The sequence below is a fragment of the Arvicanthis niloticus genome, chromosome 2, assembly GCF_011762505.2.
Source record: "Arvicanthis niloticus isolate mArvNil1 chromosome 2, mArvNil1.pat.X, whole genome shotgun sequence".
NCBI classification, from domain to species: Eukaryota; Metazoa; Chordata; class Mammalia; order Rodentia; family Muridae; genus Arvicanthis; species Arvicanthis niloticus.
In genome coordinates, this window is record NC_047659.1 from 98,892,604 (window position 1) to 98,905,066 (window position 12,463).

The following is a 12,463-nucleotide window of genomic DNA, read 5'->3' on the forward strand; positions in this document are numbered from 1 at the left end:
CCGAGCTTGCTGACTAATGGCTTCAGTAACTGTGTTGACCTCAGATTTTGATCACATTGAAGTTGTGTTATTAGATGATCACACAGTTAGGTTTGCCTTATCTTCCTGGTGAATTACATCTTTGATCTGTAGATAGTGGCTCTCTTCATCCCTAATGTGCCGTAAGGTAGGAGTGTGGTTTGGGCCCTAGAGCTGTGGTTTGGAATTTCAGAGGGCATACTCCACTCCACCCATGGTGGAGTGCAACTAACAAATACCCCATTGTCTTGGGTGGGCATGGATGGGGGGTGTGTTTATCATCATATGTGGTGGTCCTCAGAAGGCTAGCTCATTCCAGTTGACTCTTTTGAACCCATTGCTTGGCCTCAGCACCTGCTGTCCTCTCTGAAGTCAGGTCTGTCCTCTGTTGACTCTCTGAGTATTGCTGACGATACTCTTTTTGAAGACATTTCTCAAGCATATTTGTGATGATTTCTACTAGAATGATTTTGACAACAATGTCTATGCGGCTGCTTTGGCAGAGATGACCATCCAGAGCAAATCTGCCTTCCTCTTTATCCCTGGCTTGTTTTTTCTAAGTCACCATGTATTCCCAGGGACTCAGTTCAAAGGGTCCTTACCTACTCCAGCCCATCACAGCATTCTTGATGGTAGAGTCCCTTCCTCTCTGCATTCTGTGCTGTACAGCCAGTTTCTCTCTGTCCTGTTGTCTCCTCTGCCAGTCTCCTTCTGTCTAACCTCTTGAGGTTGCTTGGACTCTTTCTTTTCTCTGTGCTGAGTCCCCTTAGATTCCACTTCATTGTGGAGTTTTAAATACTTCCCTGGGGCGAGGACTGTTTCGGTCCCAGACTTTTCACATCTCTAGATTCCCTCTGTCCCACGGCCATTGAAACCAGACCACTGGAAAGTCACACTGACTCTCACTCGAACACAAATGTGTTCCTTTGTGGGTCTCCTATCCCTGATTGGCTATTGCACACTGGTGGTCTCAGGGTGCAGAGGAGCAGGGGAGCAGGGAGACTGTTTTAGAGGACAGCTTGTCCTTGAGTCTGGGAGAAGGGGAGGAGAAAAGACAAGGAAGAAAGTTCTGCAGTGGGGGCAGGGGGATTGCAAGCATATCAACTATATTAGCAGACTGCCAGTCATAAGATTTCCCAGAAGCCAGTTCTCTGGTAGGGAAACAGTAGTGTAGTGGCTTTATCATGATAGGGTCTTTGTCCCTATGGAGTTGACTAGGCCCAAGCCTGATTTGGGTAGAAAGCAGCCCCACTCCTGTTGTGCTCTCTGAGAGATGTCAGGATATTGACAACACTCTGTCCCTTATCTGACTTGGGAACCCACCCCTTTCTCCCACCATCCTTCTCAGGAAAGCCCTCTGTGGACTTTCAGAGAAGCACCTGACCATCTTCGCCCCAGCCCTCCACAGTACCTCTCCGTTCCTCCTGGACCTCCTGTCTTTTCACCACCAGCTGGTCCAAGTCTTTTCACCTCTTGCTTCCTATGGTCTGTATTCCACTCAATAGCTAAAGTCATCTTTTAGAATAAAATCAAGTGATCTTGCTCCAAACCTTAGCATTTATTTTAACTTTACTTTGCCTGTAAGCAACCAGAGGTTGCTCCTGAGCCCCTGACTGACTTGATCCCGGTCGGCCTTCTGAGCCTTAACTGTAAGCCACTCTCCATCTCCGCTTTGTGTGATCTCTGGGTTTCTCCCTCCCCCCACCCCCTCCGCTCTTGGCCCGTGTAAGTATCTCCTAGTCCTAGCTTGGTGAATTCATTCCTGTGAGGTTCCAAGTTAAACAAGATACCCCCTCATTAAAAAAAAAAAAAAAAAAAAAAAAAAAAGGACTAGGCCTTGTTGCGGTGCTTAGGTTGTTTTTTAATTCCTAGGCTCAAGCTTCCTCCTGTTTCTCTCTGTTGAGTAGTTAAGACTCCAGGCTCATGCCACTTGCTTGGCTTTCTCTTACTGTCCCCTGACTCACACTAGAACTTCTATGTTAGCTCTCTCTCTCTCTCTCTCTCTCTCTCTCTCTCTCTCATATCTGTATGTGCCTATGTGTGTGAAAGAGGCCAGAGAACATCCTCAATTGTTGTTCCTCGGGCACTGTCTGCCTTTGTCCTATTAACATAGCATCTCTCACTTGCCTGGCATTTGCCAAGTAGGCCAAGGATCCACCTGTTCCTGCTTCCCCAGTGTGGGGATTACAAACTCACCCTGCTATTTTGTTTGTTTCTGTAGGTCCTAGGGATCTAACCTGGGTCCAAACACATGCACAGCAATCACTTTACAGACTGAGCTGTCTGTCTCCCCAATCCCATTACCACAGATTTTTAATGATCAATTTTATTTTACTGGTCTACCCACTGATTTCTGTCTTTCTTGAGGACAGGGCCAAGTCTGATTCATTATGGATAGCCTGGTGTCCACAACACAAAGCAGACATTTGGGGACAGGACTCAAGAAGAAATATCCTCTGACCCTTGCCAGTTCCTAAGTTCTGAGAATGCAATTCATTAACAAGAGGGCTCAAAACATGGCGGGCAGAGTGGGCCAGATCATCATCAGCTGTTAGACCCAGAGCTCTAGTGTCAGAAGACTCCGCCCAGCTGTGGCTGTCTCTAGAAGAGTTATGGTCAGTCTCCATACTCTTTCTTCTTGCCTAAGAGTGAATGATGGAGACATGCAGAAACAATATTAACATAGTTCTAAGACAGCCCCCCTGGCTGGGAGGATCTATTCCTCTGTGTGTTTCATTGGACCTCTCTTAATGAATAAGATAAGATTGATTGCATCTGTTTCTTCCTTAAATTAACAAAATTTACCCTCAGTTTGTTTAAAAAGAGGAACAAAAGCCTGTTTCTAATTTGTTCTGATACATTTATTAAATGTAATCATCCAGGAAAAAAATTCAGAGATGTTGAGAACAGCAGGAAAATATTAAACTTTCAAAACGCAGAGCTTGAATCATAAAATCTGTTTCATGGGTTCTCTCTGAAATGGGACATAATCCCAGTGGCATTCACAATTAGCTGCTGAGTGGCTCAATGTAACCCAGAGGGCCCAGAGAGGGTAGCACATCCACCCAACATGTTCCCTTTTCTCACAGATGAGATTCTGGGCTGTGTTACCCACTGAGGATTCTGTTGGCTTTTGGAGCATGGGTTCAGTCCACATTTCTTCCCTTCATTCACTGTTGTTTTATTAAGAGTGAAGTCAGCTAATGGAAAATATTACTCACTTTTGGGGGATGACTTTTTCTTTCCCCTATTCCCTTTTTCTTTCCCATTCCCCCTATAAACCCCACCAGGAATATAGAAACAAATGCCTCACTTGAGATGCCCAAATAGAAGGAAGAGAAATTTTGCTCTATAATAAAGCCCTAAAGTGCTGCTGAATGTCTTAGAGTAGAAATTCTTCAGACTCCGAAAGACTGACACACTCATGTTATTGTATAGATATAAATTACAAACACCAATATGTATTCGTGAGATTTGTATATGTGTGGATACATGGGGTTATGTATGATACATCTATAGATGAAAAAATTCTCTACAGAATAGACCGAACCAAACAGTACATCAAAAGATCATACACCATGACCAAGAGATATTCATTTCATCATTACAAGGATGCAAGACTAGTTGGATGTATGCCAATCAATAAATGTGATATCACACCACCAGAATACACAGCGACAACATAGGTCATTGTCATAGATACAGAAGACAGTGCTTGCCAAAATTCAACATCCCTTCAAGATCAAAAATCAACAAATTTAAGCATAGAAGAAAAATTACTTCGACTCAATGAAGTCAAGGTGGAAGACTCATAGTTAATGTGCTGTAAAGGGGAGAATTAAAAAGATTTTCCTCTATGATCTGGAATAGAAGAAGGCACCCCAGTTTCACCACTTTTAGTCAGTATAGCATAAAAGACTTAACTTGAACAATTAAACAAGAAAAAGAAGTAAAGGGCCATGCAGATCAGAAAGAAGGACATTAAAGTGATCCTGTTTGCTAATGACAGGCTTATATAAAAAACCTGCAATGGAATACTTAATAAATATTTCACAGAGTTGCAAATGAATTTACTAGAGTCCCAGGACATAAAATCAACACACAAAATCAGCAGCATTTCTACATATTGATGCAAAGCTATCTGAAAAATAAAGAAACCATCTTCAAATATAATAGCTACCAAAAATGACTAGGAACATATTTAACTAAAGTAGTAAAAAGCTCTACAACAAAACAAAACAACAGAACATTGGCAGAAGCAATTGAAGAAGACAGAAAGCTGGAAATGAAGCTCATGCTCTTAAATTGGAATAATTAATATCATTAATATTGTTAAAATGTCCACAGGACCCAGAGTGTGAGGCCCAAATTTTAATCCCGTTCTTTGCAGAAATGCAATGAACACTACCACAATTCATATGGCATAGAAAGAGGATCTGAATACTCAAAGCAACCTTGACCAAAATTACTAACAGCTCAATGAGCTTAACTGTATGACTCCAAATCCATAGTAACCAAACAGCAAGATTCTCACATCAAACCAGACGGAGACAACAGAACGGAGTGGAGCCCAGAAATAGACTTATGTACTTACAGCCAAGTGATTGGTGACAAATGTGTGAAGGACCCATGGGAGAGAGGGCAGCTTCCTCAGCCAAGGGAAATGGGACACACACACACACACACACACACACACACACTTGAATTAGATCCTCATTTTAAACTATACACAAAACTTAGGTCAAAATTGACAGAGAGCTTAAAAGTGAGACCCCAAACAATAAAACCATATAGAAGAAAACAAAGGATATTCATCTAAGCAAGGATGTCTCAGGTAACGCTCCCAACCAAATGCAGGCAAAATTGACCATGTCAAATTAGGGAATGTGTGGCAGAGGAAACAGCAGAGAGATAACCCATGGAATGGGGGAAATATTTAAGAAGTACATTTTCATAAGGAGAAAAGATGTCCAGTGCTTCTCTAAATAGCAATAAATACATAAACAAGAACCCTAATTAAACATAGCAAATGAGGGCTGGAAGATGGCTCACTGGATGAAGCACTTGGTACACAAGCAAGAAGCCTGGAATTGGCATCCTCAGAACTCATTTGAAAGCCAGGCAGTTGCCCTGGCCACCTATAATCCCAGGGCCCAGGAGGCAGGAACAGCAGAATCACTGCAACAAGCTGGCCAGCTAGATGCTGCTGTTTAAACAATAAATGTCCCCCATAGGCTTATATATGAGAACACCTGGTCCCAGTTGGCGGCACTGTTTGGGAAGATTACAGAACCATTATGTCCTGAAGTTTAGGAGGTGAGGTGGTTGTTGGGAGTGGGCTTTGAAGAATGGCTATTATAAAAAATGCTGGAAGGTAACAAGTGTTGGTTAGGATGTGGGATGGGGAGGCCCTTGTATGTTGTTGCTGGGAAAGTAAGTAAATGAGTGCAGTCATTATAGAAAACAGTAGAGGTTCCTCAAAAGGCTAAGAATAGTGTCGTAATGTCATCTAGGAATCCCACTACTGTGCATGTGCCCAAAATAATAAAACCACTATATTGAGGTATGTCTGCACTCCATGTTCATTATGGCACTATTTGTAACAGTCAAGGTATACAAAGTATACAATATATATTCATCAATGAATGAATAAAGTGTGATTATATATGTGTGTGTGCATATATAAGATTACACATAAATTACTCAGTCTTAGATATTCTATTGTTGTAATAGAAAAGGGACCAAGAGGTACTCTCGGATCACACCTAGTGATAATGTCAGTTTTTAATAATTTTATAATTTTTTATAATAGTAATACTTCAAAGCCCACCTCCAGTGACCACCTCACCTCCTAACCTTTAGGACCCAAGTGTTCTATAATCTTCCCCGAAATGTCACCAACTGGGACCAAGCGTTCCCATATATAAGCCTATGGGGGACATTTATCATTTAAACATTTATCTTTGTATGCACATATATGTACACATACACACACACACACACACACACACATACTGCATTTTCTTTGTGTGTGGCCATAGAATGGATGAAATTCTGATATTTTATGACACTGTAGATAAGCCTGTAGGACATCCTGTTGATTAGAATGATCCAGGTACAGGAAGATAAACACTGCATGTTCTCACTCATGTAAAATCTAAGAAGTTCGTAGCATGGAAGTGGAAGGTAGAATGGTGCCTACTGGAGCCTGGGGAGAGTTAATGGGGATGTGGTAGGAAGACATTTGTTGGGAAACCCTGCTATTAAGGTCATAGTCTACCATGACTGGACAGTTTCCTGAGCTTCACCCAAAATGGAGGACTCCCATTCCCATTGGGAATTTTCCCCCCGCCTGACCTTACCTGGGGAGTATGATCCCCACATCCTCTACCTTAGAAATGTCACATAGTCTTTGGTGAAATAACAGGTTCAACTTATTTTCTCCTGAGAACCTGCCTGGCAAGCACCTGGAATGCCTCTCCATGCAAATGAGGATGTCTTAGTTAGTTAGGGTTTTACCTCTGTAAACAGACAGCATGACCAAGGCAACTCTTATAAAGTACAACATTTAATTGGGGCTGACTTACAGGTTCAGAGGTTCAGTCTATTATCATCAAAGCCAGGAGCACGGCAGCATCCAGGAAGACATGCTGCAGGAGAAGCAGAGAGTTCTACATCTTCATCTGAAGGCTGCTAGAAGACTGGCTTCCAGGCACTAGGATGGGGATCTTAAACCCACATCCACAGTGACACACTTCCTCCAACAAGGCTACACTTACTCCAACAAGGCCACACCTCCAAATAGTGCCAGTCCCTGGGCCAAGCATATTCAAACCACCACAGAGGGTTCTCAGTACCTTAAACCTCAGCCAATGCACACTCACCTTGAAAATCCCTTTCCACTCGCCAAGGTTTATATAGCCCTTGTTGACCCCGAGTAAAATATACATGCAAGCTGTTTCACTAAATACTGTCTAAAGAGCTGTAGCACTGAACTCCTCGTATAACCCATCTTCCCCTAGCCAAACCCACAGACCAGGAGCCTGCTAACCCACTGAGCCACAACATAGGCCAAAGGTATAGAATTACAGCTAGAAAAAGGAAATTAATTTTTAAGAGATTAGTTAATAATGATATATTGTATTCTTCAAACATATAAAGAGTATGGGTGTTATGTTTTATATTTTTATGTGTTATATTTACCACAGGAGTAATAACCATGTGAGGTGGTGTCTTTGTTAACTAGCATTGTTGTTTCACTGGGTGTATATACTTAAGAATATGTTGGACATGATAAAATCATATGCTATCTGCCAATTTGAGAAGTGTGTTTAAGGGGCTGGAGGGTTGGCTTAGTGGTTAAGACATTTGCTTCTCTTGTAGAGGGCTGGATTTTGGTTCCCAACACTCACATGATGGCTTATAACTCCAGTTCAAGGGGATACAATGCCCTCTTCTGACTTCCTTGGGTACCAGGCATGCAAATGATGTACATGTGAACATTCAGGCTAAACAGTCATATACATTAAATAAAAATAAATGAATTTTAAAGAAAGGATGAAGTATTACTGAGGGAAGGGGGTTGTTGTTTGGTTTGGTTAATGTTTTTAGGGCTGGGGTGGTGGCCCTAAAATAAGAAATAAGAAAAGGCAAGATCTGGTATAGTGGGTACAGCAGGCACAGCAGGTGCAGAGGGTATAGCGGTACATCGTGTGGAAAAAGGGAAGGGAGAACCAAGAAACAAGAGAGGGGGAAATTTGGAACATCCGTTAGGGTGGGTGGGAATGTTCGGCGCACTTTCTTGTAAAGGATACAACTTGATTCTCAACGCCCATGTTGGGTGCCTCACAACTACCTGCAACTCCAGCTCTGTGGGATTTAGTCTCCTCTTCTGGCTTCTGGGCACCTGCTGTGGTGTACACACACACACACACACACACACACACCAAACAATTTTTAAAAGGAAGGAAATTTCGCGCGCGCGCGCGCACACACACACACACACACACACACACACACACACGCACATGCGGGGGGGGGGCAGGGGGAGAGAAAAGGAAGTAAGAAAGGAAGGAAAGGGGAAATTGGATAAGAGAAGTGAGAAAAGGAGAAAAACAGGAAACAAGACTCTTGAAATAAATGAAAAGAGGAAACCATAGAGGGGTGTGTGCTGGAGCGTTGTAAAGTAAATGAACAGATAGGGGAATCCAGACAAGTGGAAACTTTGACTTATATAAAACCAGAGAAACTACATAAAGGAAGTGAGAAATGTAAAGCATCTTTGGGTGGAAAAAAATCCGGGCATGAAACGTGGGAAAAGGGAAGTGAGACCTGAGAAATAAGAAAAGGCAGGAAATTCTGTACTGCCAGTATAGCGGGTAGGCTGGTGGGAAAAGGGAAGTGAGAAATGTAAAGCGTATGGGGGTGGCAAGGAACCCAGGTGTGAACTGTGGGAAATGGGAAGTGAGAACTGAGAAACGAGGAAGGAGGACATTTGGTACAGCAGCATGCAACTGTGGGAAATGGGAAGTGAGAACTGAGAAATGAGGAAGGAGGACATTTGGTACAGCAGCATGCAACTGTGGGAAATGGGAAGTGAGAACTGAGAAATGAGGAAGGAGGACATTTGGTACAGCAGCATGCAGCTGTGGGAAATGGGAAGTGAGAACTGAGAAATGAGGAAGGAGGACATTTGGTACAGCAGCATGCAGCTGTGGGAAATGGGAAGTGAGAACTGAGAAATGAGGAAGGAGGACATTTGGTACAGCAGCATGCAGCTGTGGGAAATGGGAAGTGAGAACTGAGAAATGAGGAAGGAGGACATTTGGTACAGCAGCATGCAGCTGTGGGAAATGGGAAGTGAGAACTGAGAAATGAGATGGGGGAGTCCTGTATGGCCTGGTATGACTGGTATGGCGTGTGGGAAAGGGGAAGTGGGGATGTAAGATATATAAGGGGGAATCCAGATAAGCCAGAAATCTGAAATGGAAAAATGGGAAAATCAGGTTTGAGGAAGTGAGAAGTGTGAGAAAGAAAACACACCAGATGAGAATGGGAAGCAGGACAGAGGAAAGGGAGAGGCCTTGGCAGGGGAAAAGCTCCCAGGCCAGAGATAAGCCACACTCCCTCTCATTTGCCTGGACCTGAACCTACTGGCCTGTTCTTTATGGGAGGAGACAGACAGCACTTGGGAAATTGTGAGATGCTACCTTAGAAATAGGATTTCAAGAAGTGAAAAGGAGGAAGAGGAAGAGGAGGAAGAAAAGGAAGGGGGCAGGGAGAACACAAAAGGAAGAAGCTAGTCAAAGTGTGAGTTTACAAAGCAGAGCAGTTAATACTAAGATGTGGAATGTCGATGTGGGATTTTTAACCTGCCTTCCAATAATCTTCAGTGTTTAGAAGGGGTGTTTCAGGGTGGAGGAAGGCATTGTTCTCTTGGACACAGTAGGAGTAAGCCATTAATAGAATACAAAAGAGTTTGAAAACAAAGAATATTGGTGTGATTAGTTTAAATCTTTTGGTTAAATATGAAATGACCATTTGTAAATGTTTTACCAACAATGATGATAATACCCAAAATTGTCTTTGTGACCTCAAAGCTAATGTGATACATTGAAATTAATTCTGAGTAAGAGATACATGCTTATTTTTTTCTCCCCATTGATCCGTGCTTTTAATTTAAAAAAACTAATTTTCCCATGTAATGATATCATTGCAACTTAAAACTTGTTTTTTCTTCCTCTCCCTTCTCCCATCCCCAACAGGGTTACATAATGGAAAACCAAATCTCAGGCCTGAAATGTGACACAGATGTGTTTGTAACCTTTGAAGGTGACAACATGGTTATGCTTCAGGTAAGGGTTAGGACATGGTTATTCATTTTAAACAGCATGCTTTTCAAGACCAAGAGTTATCCAAAAAATCTGAAGTGTTTTGTATGTTTTATCTTTATCTGATACCTTCATTTAATTGGCAGGTGTTTTCCTGTTAGGCAGTTGAACAGGGGACTGGGGTATTTGTCTTTTAGGTCATCTTTGATGTTGAAATATGTCTTTGTAGTTTCAGAAAACCGCTTGCATGTACTGAGTCAGATTTTTATACTAGCTAGGCTATTCCAATAGAGCATGCAGGCCCTGAAGATAAGACTTGAAAAACAGAATGCTAAATTCAAAAGTATGGGATGGTCAACACAGTTAACATATTAGAACAAACTGGGACACTGTCCTCCTTTCTCTGTGAAGTTAGCTGTGTCTGAAAGCATGCTGAGGTCTCATGGTTGGCGAAGGTAGAAGAGGTGTTATGTGCTGCTATGGGACTGTGTGCAATTCTACCCCAGGACTCTACCCTAATAATCATACATGTGGAATAAAAAACACCAAAGCAATACATTCTCACCACTACATAATTTATTATAGCAATAAATATCAATAGCAAATGATTATGTAAATCGTACTCTGACCACTCAGTGGGGAATTATATATCACCTCTAAAATTGTACTTGCAAGCAGTTCTGCTTCTAACAGAAATGTAAAACTTATGGTAAGTAAAATGATATAAAATTGCACACAAGATATAATTGCTGTGTTTTTAAGAGAATAAAGGAGGCTGGAGGACTCAGGGCATAAAGTGCTTACTACACAATCATGGTCACCCAGATTCGGAGCCCCAGAGCCCATGTAAAAAGCTGGGCAGTTGTGACAGCTGCCTATAATCCCAGCACATAGGAGACAGATCCAGCCTCCATGGGACAAGCAGGCTGGCAAAACTAGACAAAAGGGAGAGCTCTGGGTTCAGTGACAGAACTGGCCTCAATATAGACAGTGGAGAGCAATAAAAAAAGATACCAGAATGTCATCCTCTGGCCTTCACCTGCACATTCACATGTACACTTACACGTACATACACCTCCAACAAAACAAAAGGAACAAAAACAACAGATGAATAGTGGGGGCTTGTGGACTGAAAGGGATAATAAAGACACTAGCCTCCTAGGGTCCTTGGAATTTGAGAAATAAAAAGGCAATTACTTGTTCAGGTTTCTAAGAAATATGGACGAAATACATTCCAAAATGAAGGCTGAAGAACCAGAAACTCAGTGGCCTGACAGTGGAACAACTTGACAATGTCCACCTTGAATCAGTTAGGCACAAGGAAATGAGACCCTAACTATAGTAGTTTGGGTTTTACTGCTATGGACAGACACCATGACCAAGGCAACTCTTATAAGGACAGCATTTAACTGGGGCTGGCTTACAGGTTCAGAGGTTCAATCTGTTATCATCATTTGGGAGCATGGCAGCATCCAGGCAGGTGTGGTGCTGGAGGAGCTGAGAGTTCTACATCTTGATCCAAAGGAAGCCAGGAGCAGACTGTCCTTAGGCAGCTAAGAGGAGAATCTCAAAACCCACTCCCACAGTGACACACCTCCTTGAACAAGGACACATCTCCTAACAGTGCCACTCCCTGGGCCAAACATATTCAAGCCACCACATTCTACTCCCAGACTCCCATACACATGAGTATATGGACACCATACCTAGGTATAGCATACTGCAACAATACATTTAGTCCAACTTCAGAAGTCTCTATCACAGTCTCTACAATGTTAAAAGTCCAAAGTTCAATGTCTCTTCTGAAATTCATGCAATTTCTTAACTGTAATCCCTCAAGAAATCAAAATTAAAAAGTAGATCACATACTTTCAATATCACAGGATATATATATATATATATATATATATATATATATATTTCCAAAATGACATAGTGAATAAATACTGGACCAAAGCAAGATAGAAAACAAGCTGAGAAATTCCAAACTCTGCATCTCCATGTCTGAGGTTAAAGCACTCCTCAAATCTCCAAATCCTTTCAGCTTTGTTGTCTATAACAAACTTCTTTGTCCTGGGCTGCTTCCACTCTCTGTTAGCAGTTTTCCTTGGCAGATATCCCATGGCTCTGGTATCTTTAACATCTTGGGGCCTCAAAGACAACTTCAGCTTCTTGTTCCAATGTCTAGGATCCACACACAATCTTCTAGGCTTCTCAAAAGGGCTTGGGTCACTTCTCCAGCTCTGCCCTCTCTAGCACTCTAGGCTCTGGTTGATTCCACTTCACTGCTGCTGGTGTTCTTGGTGGTCATCCTATGGTACTGACATCTCTAATACACTGGGGTCTTCTGCTGCAACTAGGTTTCACCAATAGCATCTTATAAGCTCCCTTCATGGTGCCAAGACTCAACTTCTTTGCATGACCCCTTCAGTCCTAGGCCATCAATTGCAACTGAGGTTACACCTTCACCAATGGCCTTTCCTGGCTTCTCACAGTCTCAAGCTTCAGCTGCTCTCCATGACACCTTTGTGTCTTCAAAACCACCACCTGTGTGACTCTCACATGTTACCAAATCCAGCTGTACCACAGGGTACAACCTTGGCTCTCTCTGGAAC

The 12,463-nt window shown here is 42.4% G+C and overlaps 1 protein-coding gene across 3 annotated transcripts in view; it reads left to right on the plus strand.

The window, feature by feature from the left end:
- Acoxl (acyl-CoA oxidase like) overlaps positions 1-12,463 on the plus strand; it is a 281,145-nt gene that overhangs the window by 158,468 nt on the left and 110,214 nt on the right. For all 3 annotated transcript variants that reach the window (XM_076929722.1, XM_076929723.1, XM_034495836.2), the window contains one exon: positions 9,783-9,872. In XM_076929722.1, the coding sequence (XP_076785837.1) occupies positions 9,783-9,872 (90 nt within the window). The remainder of the gene's footprint in view (positions 1-9,782; positions 9,873-12,463) is intronic.